The sequence below is a fragment of the Amblyraja radiata genome, chromosome 9 (assembly GCF_010909765.2).
Source record: "Amblyraja radiata isolate CabotCenter1 chromosome 9, sAmbRad1.1.pri, whole genome shotgun sequence".
NCBI lineage: Eukaryota > Metazoa > Chordata > Chondrichthyes > Rajiformes > Rajidae > Amblyraja > Amblyraja radiata.
In genome coordinates this window covers 52120696-52134861 of record NC_045964.1, presented here as the reverse complement: position 1 = coordinate 52134861, position 14166 = coordinate 52120696, and the positions used below count along the sequence as shown (strand labels likewise).

The 14166-nt window shown below is 40.7% G+C and overlaps 1 protein-coding gene across 1 annotated transcript in view; it reads right to left on the bottom strand.

The window, feature by feature from the left end:
• Positions 1 to 14166, bottom strand: part of mnat1 (MNAT1 component of CDK activating kinase) — a 96128-nt gene that overhangs the window by 71403 nt on the left and 10559 nt on the right. The window contains exons 2-3 of the mRNA XM_033027426.1: positions 4769 to 4921; positions 1683 to 1756 (exon numbers count right to left, since the gene is read on the bottom strand). Of these exons, the coding sequence (XP_032883317.1) occupies positions 1683 to 1756; positions 4769 to 4921 (227 nt within the window). The remainder of the gene's footprint in view (positions 1 to 1682; positions 1757 to 4768; positions 4922 to 14166) is intronic.

Here is a 14166-nt window from a genome sequence, read left to right as displayed (position 1 = left end):
AGTAAGGCCTTTGACAAGGTTCCTCACGGAAGGTTGGTTAAGAAGGTTCAATTGTTGGGTATTAATGGTGGAGTAGCAAGATGGATTCAACAGTGGCTGAATGGGAGATGCCAGAGAGTAATGGTGGATGGTTGTTTGTCAGGTTGAAGGCCAGTGACTAGTGGGGTGCCACAGGGATCTGTGTTGGGTCCACTGTTGTTTATCATGTACATCAATGATCTGGATGATGGTGTGGTAAATTGGATTAGTAAGTATGCAGATGATACTAAGATAGGTGGGGTTGTGGATAATGAAGTAGATTTTCAAAGTCTAGAGAGAGATTTATGCCAGTTGGAAGAGTGGGCTGAAAGATGGCAGATGGAGTTTAATGCTGATAAGTGTGAGGTGCTACATCTTGGCAGGACAAATCAAAATAGGACGTACATGGTAAATGGTAGGGAATTGAAGAATGCAGGTGAACAGAGGGATCTGGGAATAACTGTGCACAGTTCCCTGAAAGTGGAATCTCATGTAGATAGGGTGGTAAAGAAAGCTTTTGGTGTGCTGGCCTTTATAAATCAGAGCATTGAATATAGAAGTTGGGATGTAATGTTAAAATTGTACAAGGCATTGGTGAGGCCAATTCTGCAGTATGGTGTACAATTTTGGTCGCCTAATTATAGGAAGGATGTCAACAAAATAGAGAGAGTACAGAGGAGATTTACTAGAATGTTGCCTGGGTTTCAGCAATTAAGTTACAGAGAAAGGTTGAACAAGTTAGGGCTTTATTCTTTGGAGCGCAGAAGGTTAAGGGGGGGACTTGATAGAGGTCTTTAAAATGATGAGAGGGATAGACAGAGTTGACGTGGATAAGCTTTTCCCACTGAGAGTAGGGAAGATTCAAACAAGGGGACATGACTTGAGAATTAAGGGACAGATGTTTAGGGGTAACATGAGGGGGAACTTCTTTACTCAGAGAGTGGTGGCTGTGTGGAATGAGCTTCCAGTGAAGGTGGTGGAGGCAGGTTCGTTTTTATCATTTAAAAATAAATTGGATAGTTATATGGACGGGTAAGGAATGGAGGGTTATGGTCTGAGCGCAGGTATATGGGACTAGGGGAGAATACGTGTTCGGCACGGACTAGAAGGGTCGAGATGGCCTGTTGCCGTGCTGTAATTGTTATATGGTTATATGGTCGTGAGGCCTCACCGCCACGGTCTCAATGCCTCCTGGATCGCCGTGTTGCATCCTGGCCGGGGCCTCGCAGGTAGAAGCCTGTGTCGGACGGGGATGCTGTTCCACAGTCTAGGGGCTGCAACCGCAAAGGCGCGGTCGCCCCTGAGCTTTACCTTCGGCCTACCAATCCAGGTAAAACATCAACTGCAAAACATTTACACCAATCCTACACTAATCTCATTTCATTCTTAGCACATTCCCATCAACCACCACAGATTCTGCCTGTGTTGAAATATTGACTAAGAATTGCAAAACCAGAGATTCTATTTCAACAGATATATTTTGGTTAAAACGTTAGAGAGATAAAGAGCAATAAAGAAAGTAATTTATATTTACTGTCCATGTAGTTGACTCTAACTGTTTTCTAAGTTTTGGGGTAAATCAGTATGGACAATAAATGGCAATATTGTCAAGTCATCTATATTTTGTGAACAAATAAAAAATGAGATTATTCAAATAGATTTACCAATGTCTTCAATCTCTTCAAGAAAGTCATTATATTCATTTAGACTATGGAAGTCTTCTTCTCTTTTGTTGTATCTTCACATCAAAAAGGGAGCAAACAAAGATATTGAAAAAAACTTGCAATTAAATAACATGATTCTAAAATCATAATTACAGAAACTATTAGGCAATACTCAAGTTAAAAAGTGAACATTACATTTTTTCAGCAATTTGAAGCTGGTTCAACATATTAGATATACAGATATCTTGTCTGACAGCTTACTGATTTTATTTACCACTATTTTACACAGCATTGTGATGTTCACTTTCACATGAGCCTCAAAATCTTTCCCTGCATAATTCTTTGGCCAGTAGAAGCAAAGCAGAGAAATAATAATTGCCATTATTTCAATTTATACTAAATCATGCCTTGAAATCCATACTTTTAGTTTAGTTTAGTTCAGGGACACAGCGCGGAAACAGGCCCTACGACCCACCAAGTCCGCACCGCGCATTAACACTATCCTACACACACTAGGGACAATTTACATTTATACGAAGCCAACTAACCTACAAACCTGTTCATCTTTGGAGTGTGGGAAGAACCAAAGATCTCGGAGAAAACACATGCGGTCACGGGGAGAACGTACAAACTCCGTACAGACAGCGCCCGTAGTTGGGATCGAACCCGAATCTCTGGCGCTGCAAGCACTGTAAAGTAGCAACTCTACCGCTGCACCACAATGCCACCATACTGATGCAATAATTTGGCACCATGTTTGTCCCAGCAACTTTCCAAAGGCTCTAAAGGAAACCATTTTTAACACACCCTGTAGAGATCAGTTAAATTAAAGTTTCTTATGTGGACCCCTTATCAAGAAATTGGCAGACAGTAAACAACATTTTCATCTTCAAATGGGGAGAAGCTATCAATTCAGAATTACAGATCAGATGGCTTGACATCAGGTGGTAACAGAAGTACCAAGTACTTTGCTAAAAGATGAAATGGTTAACAGCCAAATGTAGTAAAAGGAGTTGTCAGCATGTATTTTTCAACGAGGTTTATATTTAACCAATGTTATTGATCAGGTAGGGGGGAGACACCCTGCCACAGGTACCATATAATCCCATGCTACCTGCTCCATGGTTGGATAGTTGGCGACAAAACCATCTCCCCCACCTAGTTTGCCAGGTGAGGAGGGGGTTGTGGACCCCCAACAGGACCAAAAACAATACCTGCCAAATGGCAGATGAGCTTCTAGCGAGCTAGCGGCCATCCACACTTCAGTAGAAATTGCGATCACTGTAAGGAATGATGATAAATTCCTATACTTCCAGCGGCGGAAGTCCGCAGGAACTGGAGAACAGAGATGTCTGGTGCGTCCGTCACTGTCGGAAACCAGCACCACTGTGTCGCTAATGTTTTCAATGATGATGATGATGATGATGAATATTATTGGATTTTCTTTTAAGTAGGATCTGGCCAATGCAGTGGATGAACAGTGCTTGCATTTCAGAAGGCCTTGAACAAAGAGTCACTCAGAAACTCATGGCAAGGTCAAAGATTGTAGAGTCTGGAGCCAGGCAATATAATAGATTGAAAAATGACCATAAAATATATGAAAGGAATTAAGGGAAGTTTCCCAGACTGCTGAAAATGGCAGTGCTTTCAAACATATAATGTAAATTGATTCAAACTCGGGAACTGAAGACCTTGGTGTCAACATCTTCAGAGAAGGAACGCATATCATTCATTCTGTAATACCTTTCTTGGAAAGAAAAGATTTAAACTATTTTTTGGCCAGGAATAAGGATGCAGAAATAGAAAGAAGAAAAATTGCCCATCAAGGATTGAATGAGAGAATCACCCATGACAATGGATGGCCCAAATATCTCCACCAGAGGCCCTGCTAACTTGTTCAGCAAAAAATAAAATACTGGAAGAACTCAGCAGGTCAGGCAATATTTGCAGAGGGAATGGAGAGACAATGTTTCTGGGTTGGAACTAAGGTTATAGTTACAGAGAAAGGTTGAACAAGTTGGGTCTTTATTCTTTGGAGCGCAGAAGGTTAAGGCGGGACTTGATAGAGGTCTTTAAAATGATAAGAAGGATAGACAGAGTTGGCATGGCTAAGCTTTTTCCATTGAGAGTAGGGAAGAGTCAAACAAGAGGACATGATTTTAGAATTAAGGGACAGAAGTTTAGGGGTAACATGAGGGGGAACTTCTTTACTCAGAGAGTGGTAGCTGTGTGGAATGAGCTTCCAGTGGAAGTGGTGGAGGCAGGTTCGATTTTATAATTAAAAAATAAATTGGATAGGTATATGGACGGGAAAGGAATGGAGGGTTATGGTCTGAGTGCAGGTAGATGGAACTAGGTGAGAGTAAGGACCGAGATGGCCTGTTTCCGTGCTGTAATTGTTATATGGTTATAGACTCGGGGAACATAAGATTATGGAAGTGAACTTCATAGTGCTGTATAAGATCAATGATAGTTAGGATCAGTAACCTGCAAGAAAATAAAAATCGTCTGGGACTAGGATACTATATTGACAATAAAAAAAGGGTTTTCAGGCTTTTTTAAAAATAATGTTTTCTACAAGAATATCACAAGAATTCTATAAGAAAAAGACAATTGGAACTTGGTAAAGCCTGACTTTACATTTCACATCCACCCATATCCCTACTTCCGACTTTATATTTCACTCCTACACCTCCGCTTTCCATCTCTGACATCCTTTTTTTCTCCTTACCTCCAGCCTTTTTTACTAATTCCATCCATCTGAAAATCCTCAACTGTATCAATCTATCACTTGCCAAGCTTTGCCCCAACTCCACCTCTTTTCCAGCTTTCTCCCCACCATTCAATCAGTCTGAAGAAGGGACCCGACTCGAATCATTGTCTAACAGTTCAGCGGGTCACGCAGCCTGTAGAGGGAATGGACAGACGTTTCAAGTCTAGACCCATCTTCAGCACTTTGTTTTTTGCTCAAGATTCCAGCACCTGCAGTCTCTTGTGACTAGCTTGTTAGTCTGATGTACATTCTATTAATTATCACTTTCCACTTTCACAAATTCCACCCAACAGCAGAAGTAAAATGTTCTTACATTTTTAATACTTTCTTTCGAATCTCTACCTCCTTATCCACTGTTGGATCTTCAAAGAGTTGCACTCTGAAGTTGTTCTTTCGGAGTGCTGTGCCACATTCCTGACAGCTTCCAGAACCTCTGACAAACAACAGTTCCACACAGCTCTCGCACCTGTTAAAAAAGGAGTTAATTTATTTTAAGTTTTCAAAATTCCCAATAGAAAAAATAACAGCATTTGCCTCATGTACAATAACACTGGGAATGTTTGATGATTGAATCAAAGTCGTTAGAAAAGAATAACAGTAAAGACAGCATAATGTACTCACTCAGACTATGATAAAATGTTTGCATCCCTTACAATCCTGTAATCATAAGGTGGTTGGAAAGCTATTACAAGTACTTATTTTTTGGTTGAGTTTAGTTTATATACAGCGTTGAAACAGGCCCTTCGGCCCAGCAAATCCACGCCAACCAGTAATCAATGGTACACTAGTTCTATCCTACACACTGGGGACTAGTTACAAAAGCCAATTAACCTACAAACCTGCACATCTTTGGAATGTAGGAGGAGACCGGTGCACCCGGAGAAAGCTAACGTGGAGTTTTCAGGTTTTTTTTAATATTATGTTTTCTACAAGAATATCACAAGAATTCTACAAGAAAAAGACAATTGGAACTTAGTATTGAACATTTTAAGATATTTTAGATCTATATAATTAATACTTGCCTAAATATGTTAATTGCCAATGAGGAAGCATTTGTTGTGACAAAATGAAACAATGGGCCAGATTGTGCAGGCTTTTACGAATATTTCCAAATGGAAATCCTGGCCATCAGCTGTTGAATCTAAAGTCCCAGCCTTTCACACGTGCATTGAAAAATATTGTACTCTAAGACTTATTAACAGATTTGGAAGGATCAATTCATCAGTTTACCCCATAGCTGGATTCCACGTGAAGTCCAGTGACAGAGCCCAATCTTAATGGGATTCCCCAACATTACAGCAGGAAATTGCCTCTCAGATCCTGTGCCAAGTCTGACATGGTACAGAATCACAGAACACATCAACTATACTGAAGATTGCAGGGAAAGGATTTAGGAGGCAATAGGAAAAAGCAAATTACTTTTTTTATTTTGTTTCATTTCAATGTTTGTGTGGTTTGATTTTTTTTATGATCTTATCATTTCTATTTTTTGATCACTTCCTTCCATCCATTGGAGACATTTAAAAATCAATGACAGCTTTTAAAGGAGGCATAAACTAGCCGCTGCAGATTGCTGCTCATAAATGATTCTAGGAAAATACGAGTCCTGGTAACATCCTTGTAAATCCTCTCTGCACTCTTTCCAGCCTAATGACATTTATCCTATGGCAGGGTGGCAAATACATAACACAATACTTGAAATGCGGCCCCGCCAACACCTTGTACAAGTGTAACACGTTGTCCCAACTTTCACACTCAATACCCAGACTGGTGAAGGCCAAAAGCCTATTTTTGCACTCTATCTACCCAAGACGCCACTTTTAGGGAACTATGTGCCTGTACTCCTGGGTCGTTCTGCTCCACAACATTCCCCTGGGCCCTATCATTCACGATGAATGATCGGACCAAGTATGTAATGCATGTCCAATGGCATGTAACTAAACATAAAGGGTCTCGACCCAAAACATCACGCATTCCTTCTCTCCAGAGATGCTGCCTGTCCTGCTGAGTTACTCCAGCATTTGGTGTCTACCCTAAACATTTTAATACGTTGGAATAACTCAGTAGCTAAAAGTGTATAACGAAATGAAAGATTTGGCAACTCAGCACAACCTCAAACCTACTTAATGTGAAAATCCAATGTATAGGAACACACTATTCAGTTACAATTTGAATACAATTCTAAGCTGATGAATTGTATCGTATATACAACACTCAAAAAGAGAATTTTTGTTTGTTTAACTAGATTGCAATTCCCTGGTCTGTCGCCACCAACCACTCCCCATTTTATGTACGGGAAGGAACTGCAGATGCTGGTTTGCACTGAAGATAGAGACAAAATGCAGGAGCAACTCAGTGCATCAGACAACATCTGAATGAATAGAAAAGGACTAGGTGACATTTTTGGTCGAAACCCTTCTTCAGACTGAGAGTCAGGGGGGAGGGAAACTAGAGGCATGGCATGTTCCCATACAAACACATGCGATACAACTGCCCTTTCACTTCTTCCCTTCCCAGAGACCCAAGCAGTTTTTCCAGGTGAAGCAGCAATTCACATGCTCTTCTTCTAGTCAAGTGTGTGCTTTCAGTGCTCATAATATGGACTCCTTTACGATGAAGACACTAAATGCAGTTGGGTGATCACTTTGTGTGGCATCTGCACTCGGTCTGTAATGCCCGTCCCACTTAGGAAACCTGAACGGAAACCTCTGGTGACCTTGCGCCCCACCCAAGGTTTCCGTGAGGTTCCCGGAGGTTTTGGTCACTCTCCCTAATGATCGAAAGTGATTTCCGCATAGTCGAGGCTTCTTCTATGTTCCTGTGATTATTTCAACAAAATCAAAACCGACCTCGACTAAAAATAGGTTGCTGTTTGGTGGAAGCAAGTGGAGTGGGGTCGCTATTTACTTACAGGCAGTCGAAGACAATATCCTTTGCTGACCAGCCATTTTGATTGGCTCATTGGAGTTTTCAGCAAAGATCCTATAGGATCTTTGGTTTTCAGGACCTAGAAGATCCGCCGGAAGGTAAAATGCCCTGTAACTTTATTAAACTTCTTAAAACTGTCTCCATTCCTTCTCCCCCCTGTAGGATCCTGTAGGATCTTTGGTCAGTAGATGCAGCTCACGCTTCGGTCGAGGATTTCCAGGCGAGTGACCAAAACCTCTGGCGACTCCTTGGTTGGGGCGCAAGGTCACCAGAGGTTTCCGTTCAGGTTTCTTAAGGGGCATAAGAGCGACCCTGGCTTGTACTCGCTAGAATTTAGAATATTGAGGGGCCCATTTCCAGGCTGCATCTCCAAAACTAAAATCTATGATCCAATCATTCTGAAATTCCAACAATTCAACATCTGATCACCAGGTGATGTTGGCCGTGTTCCCTTTACAACCCAGGGCCCCATTTTCTGCACTCCATTTAAATTTACCTGTTCCATGGAAATTCTATCATGATACCATGTAATTTCTAAACAAAAATTACAAAAATATATTGTATTAACAAGGATAACAACCAATAGTCCAGAACAATTCAGTCTTGTCTGAAAAAGGGTCTCGACCAGAAACGTCACCCATTCTTTCTTCCGCTGAGTTACTCCAGCATTTTGTGTCTACCTGATCCAGAACATTTGTTAGTCCAGCACCAAAGAGCTTTGCAGACCAGATTATCAGAGTTCTATTGTATTAGCAACACATTAGACAGATGAAGAAGCCCCAATATGATTGTCGCATTAACCTATCTGACCATACTAACCATGACAATCCTGGCCTTTCCTGTTACAAATCTTCCCTTTGTCCTATCCGTCTTTCCTGCCATGTTTTCTAGAACTTAAAACAACCTTTATCTTTCTTTCGCAGTTCCAACAAAGAATCTTCAGACTGAAATGTGAACTCTGCCCAGTGTGGCAGAGTGTTTCGAGAATTTGGTTTATTTAGTATATCCAGTATCTGTATATTTTTGACTGAAATTTCTAAATATTATCTTGAATGCACTCAAGGCCTGAACAAGGAGAGAATACCACACCACCACTCTGTGTGGAAAAACCTACCTTGCATGTTCCCTGAAATTACCTGCCTCTCACCTTAAAGCTATGCGGTTGACATTTCCACACTGGTAAAAAAGCTGACAATCTAACCCATGTAGTCCTCTCATACGTTTATATACTTCTGCCACGTCACCTCAGCCTATAGTGAAAACAATCAAAGTATATCCAAGTAATGCCAAGAACAATATTTATAATTTCCAACCAATCAATTCATTGAATCTTTGAAGCTTTATTTGGGTTGCGAGCTGGTATGGGAACACAACTACACAAATATTCAAGTGAACAGCCATTCAACAAATATTCAAGTGAACATAAGACATTTTGGGGTAACTTCAAAACAGCGAATATTGCCAGCCTCACCATGCCTACACTAATTTCTTTATCAACTAAAATTGCACACATTTCTCAAATTAATGAATAACACATATTTAATAGACAATAGATAATAGACAACAGACAATAGGTGCAGGAGTATGCCATTCGGCCCTTCGATCCAGCATTGCCATTCAATGTGATCATGGCTGATCATCCCCCTTCCTGCCTTCTCCCCATATCCCCTGGCTCCGCTATTTTTAAGAGCCCTATCTAGCTCCGTCTTGAAAGCATCCTGAGAACCTGCCTCCACCTGCCTCAGGGTGATGGAGTAAAATATGCAATAACAGCATAATTTTAAATTCCCTTTGGTAATTTCATCAATTTGTGCAGGATTTCTATAATACCCCAATTTCAAATGTTTCCCAAATTAATTCTGATTTCAGACATCAAGTTTCCTTGCAAGACCAAAGGAGAAACTATTTACAATGATAAAGAGAAGCTGCGCATATGGAGTCCTGTTGGAATGGTTAAAATATTCCTGCGTTCTGCTAAAAATGGATTATGATTCCCAGAGGAAAGAACAAAAAAAAAATCATAATGTGCCAATTCACTTTTCATCTTAGTTTCAGAACACACCCGTGATTTTGTAACGAGTACTTAACATGTCCAATTATACTTCATGAAATTATCCAGATCTTGTAAAATTAATTACAATGCTGGAGTCTGAAAGAAAAAAAATCCTCAAAAATGGTTATTACTTGAATATAAAATAATAGACAGTTGCAATTTAATCATAAAACAAATGCTTTCAAATCCCTAAATACCATGTTCAATTTATGTTTTGTTAAATTGCTGTTTTGTAATTCATTTAAGTGTGCTACTTATCACAAAGTTACACATATATAAATTCACTACCCATGAGTGTCTTAAGTGGAGATATACTAGGCATATCTAGTATATCTCCACTGAGATATATTAGATTGTCTGGAGGATTTGAATTTTCATTATTTTGCCACACTAAATTACGAGAGCATTGAATACGCAAGATATGACATGAAATTTCAAGGCTAGATCAAAAAATCCAGAGTGTCAGTTCTGGTTGTACTATTCCATAATCTTTTGCTCAAACTCATATAAAATACACTTTGACATTCAAAAAATAAAAAATGACATTTAGAATGAAACGGCTCTTTTCTAATACCAAGTATAAAATAGTGAGGAACATTTTCATTTTGTTAGATCAGAGTACAGTGATGGTAATAAATATTAGGCAAATAACAGATGTTAAAAAGGTACAATGATTTTTGATGTGATTTATTCAGTATTATTAATTAAATCAATCAAACACTATGGGACAGCATAAATTTTAACGTTCTATTTCTCCAAAGAAAATTAGTGCAGCAGCAAAAGGACGTCTTCTTGGCACTCACTGAACAAAACTTCTATTTCAGATTAACTCACAGGATCCAAACATCATTACCACCAGGGGCGCCGTACGATGGCAGCTCTGCCGGCAGTCTGTTCGTTTTTTCATCTTTTTTTTATTTTTGGTGTTTGTTAAAAGTTTGTTTTAATGTTCTTCGGTTTGTCTTATGTGGGGGGAGAGGGAGGGGGTCGGGGGAAACTTTTTTTCAGGTTCTCACCTTGCGTAGATGCGATTGATTTTCGCATCGCATTCTCCGGGCGCTCTGCGGCCTTCCATCGATGGAGCTGGAAGCCTCCTCGGACTGTCGTGAGCCCAACCGAGGGGAGCGGACTTAACATCGGAGCTGATCCCTTGCCTGGGATCACTCCAACTGCGGCCTGCTGACTTACCATCAAGAGCTCGCAGTCTCGGGAGAGGCCGAGTCGGGAGCTCCAACATCGAGAAAGGTTCGACCGGCCCCGATTCGAGGTTCGATCATCCAGCGCGGGGGAGCTGACATCCCCCCGATTCAGGAGCCGATTGCCTCGACGCGGAGGGCCCAAACGCCGCCGGCTACGGGAGTCAAGATGGTCCCATCAACGGAGGGCTCGAGGCCCCCGGCCGCAGGAGAACAAAGGGAAGACACTTGAACTTTATTTTGCCTTCCATCACACCGAGGAATGTGTAGGAGTCACTGTGGTGGATGTTCATGTTAAAATGTGTTTAGGGTGATGCATTGCTTTTATTTGTATGACTGACTTGGCAAATGAAATTCCACGTATGTTGCAAAACATACTTGGCAAATAAAGTATTATTCAGTTTCAACTCTGATCATTGCCCAGGCTGAGAATTTATTGTCCATCCCTAATTGCCTTTAAACCGAGTGGATTACCAAGCCATTTGAGAGGGCAGTTAAAGGTCATTCACATGTGTTTGGAGCCATATTGAGGGAAGGCCAGGTAGGAATGGAAGATTCCCTTCCCGGGAAGACATTAATGACCGATATGGTTAGTCCAACACATTGGTAGCTTCTGGTCAACATCATGGCTTCTACCTTTTCATTCTGATTATTCAGATACATGTGCTGCCTTTAGCTTTGAACGTGTGCCTGCATATTAATGTATAAACAAATTAGGTGAACAGGGTTGCAGAAAAGGGGGCATCCTCTCCAGGAGTCTGGCAAGATCCAAGATTAATCCAAATCTTTAAAAAAATTATAACTAGGGAATCATAATTTGCAATTCTGAGAAGAATTCATTGGCACTCAGCAAAGACTGAAAATAATCTCACATTTCCTGCATCAATATTAGAATAAAAAATGTAATTCACACAGACATCTTTAAAAAAAACTCTTTGAGTTCAACATCCTACACCCAACACAAATGAAATTTAAATAATGCTTGCTAATATTCAAATTATGTGCAAACTCAACATTAAACAATTCTGAGCTTAGAGCATTCCTGCCTCACCTTGATCTTATTTGCAGAATTAAACAAGTCAGAATAACCCTCGGCAGAGCACATAAGCCATTGCTAATTGTCTATAAACTCCCCTTCTGTTTGCCAACATTCAAAGAAAAAGATTAAACACACCTGTATTACATCCCACTAACTACATAAATATAAGTCATGTGACACCACTGTGCAGGAGGTCCCTGGCTTGCTAGAACCAGTTTCTAAAAGCAGCTAAATTACCATCCAAAACCAGTTGGATGTTTATGTAAAGTAAAAGTTGGGGCATGTTTGCAGTCAATGGAACAGATGACATGTTAACTTATCAGGCTGAAATTAACTGTATTTCTTGGAAGTATTAAAGCAAAATAACATGGTCAGGTGTACACTGTGATAATGGTGAAATTCGCTGTAAGAGCAGGAGTATTCTAACAAATGGGGTGAAATACAAAGTGTTTGCAACTACCTGAATGACAATGATTATGTTGAAGTGATAATTATGGAGAGCCAATGCTTATATTTAGATGCATATCATAAAGATCAAATTTTTTTTTAGATAAATACTAGAGTACTGCAGCTAAAATTGAAATGTTGTGTGCAGTTCTGCTATAGGAAGAATAGTCAGAAAAGATTCAACAGGATGGTACAAGGTCTCAAAGGCTTGAGTTATAAGGAAACATGGATAGGCTGGGACCTTTTCTCCTGGAAGCTGAAAGGTATACAAAATCATGTAAGGGGAATTATCAGAGTCTTTTTCCCCAGGGTAGAAGAGTCCAGACTAGAGAGCATCGGTTTAAGATGAGAGAGGAAAGATTTAAAAGAGATCCTAAGGGCAATTTCTTCATGCAGAAGGTCATATGTATATGGAATGAACTGCCAGAGGAAGCCTCAGAGTTAGATACAATGGTGGCATTTAAGAGACATTTAGAAAGGTACATGCATAAGAGATTAAGAGGGATGTAGTCCAAACACAGGCAAATGGGAATAGCTCAGTTATAAAACCTGGTCAATATAGACAAGTTCGGCAGAAGTGCTTGTTCACGTGCTGTATGACTTTATTGAAAATACTCTCCCAAACTGAACCAGAATTAAAAAGACAAAAGTTCAAGTCTTGGGAACATGTATTAGAACTGTAAAAACTATTCACTCAATTTTGGGATGTCGGCTTTGTTTGCCAAGTCAGAATTATTACCTATTCCTAAATATCATAGAAACATTGAAAATAGTGCAGGAGGAGGCCATTCAGCCCTTCGAGTCAGCACCGTCATTCATTGTGATCATGGCTGATCGTCCCCAATCAATAACCCTTGCCGGCCTTCTCCCCATATCCCTTGACTCCACTAGTCCCAAGAGCTCTATCTAACTCGCTCTTAAATCCATCCAGTGATTTGGCCTCCACTGCCCTTTGTGGCAGGGAATTCCACAAATTCACAACCCTCGGGGTAAATGTTTTTTCTCACCTCAGTCTTAAATGACCTCCCCTTTATTCTAAGACTGTGGCCCCTGGTTCTGGACTCCCGCAACATTGGGAACATTTTTCCTGCATCTAGCTTGACCAGTCCTTTTATAATTTTATATGTTTCTATAAGATCCCCCTCATCCTTCTAAACTCCAGTGAATACAAGCCTAGTCTTTTCAATCTTTCCTCATATGACAGTCCCGCCATCCCAGGGATCAATCTCGTGAACCTACGTTGCACTGCCTCAATCACAAGGATGTCCTTCCTCAAATTAAGAGACCAAAACTATACGCAATACTCCAGATGTGGTCTTACCAGAGCCCTATACAACTGCAGAAGAACCTCTCTACTCCTATACTGAAATCCTCTTGTTATGAAGGCCAACATTACATTAGCTTTCTTCACTGCCTGCTGTACCTGCACGCCAACTTTCAGTGACTTGCGTACAAGGACACCCAGGTCTCGCTGTACCTCCCCCTTACCTAACCTAACCCCATTGAGATAATAATCTGCCCCCTTGTTTTTGCCACCAAAGTGGATAACCTCACATTTATCTATATTATATTGCATCTGCCATGCATCCACCCACTCACTCAACCTGTCCAGGTCACCCTGCAACCTCCTAACATCCTCTTCACAGTTCACACTGCCACCCAGCTTTGTGTCATCCACAAACTTGCTAGTGTTGCTCCTAATTCCCTCTTCCAAATCATTAATATATATGGTAAACAGTTGCGGGCCCCAACACCAAGCCTTGCGGCACTCCACTCGCCACTGCCTGCCATTCTGAAAAGGACCCATACACTCCTACTCTTTGCTTCCTGTCTGCCAACCAATTTTCCATCCACGTCAACACCCTGCCCCCAATACCATGTGCTCTAATTTTGGTCACCAGTCTCCCGTGCGGGACCTTATCAAAGGCTTTCTGAAAGTTTAGATACACTACATCCACTGGCTCTCCTTCATCGATTTTACTTGTCACATCCTCAAAAAATTCCAGAAGATTAGTCAAGCATGATTTTCCTTTCATAAATCCATGCTG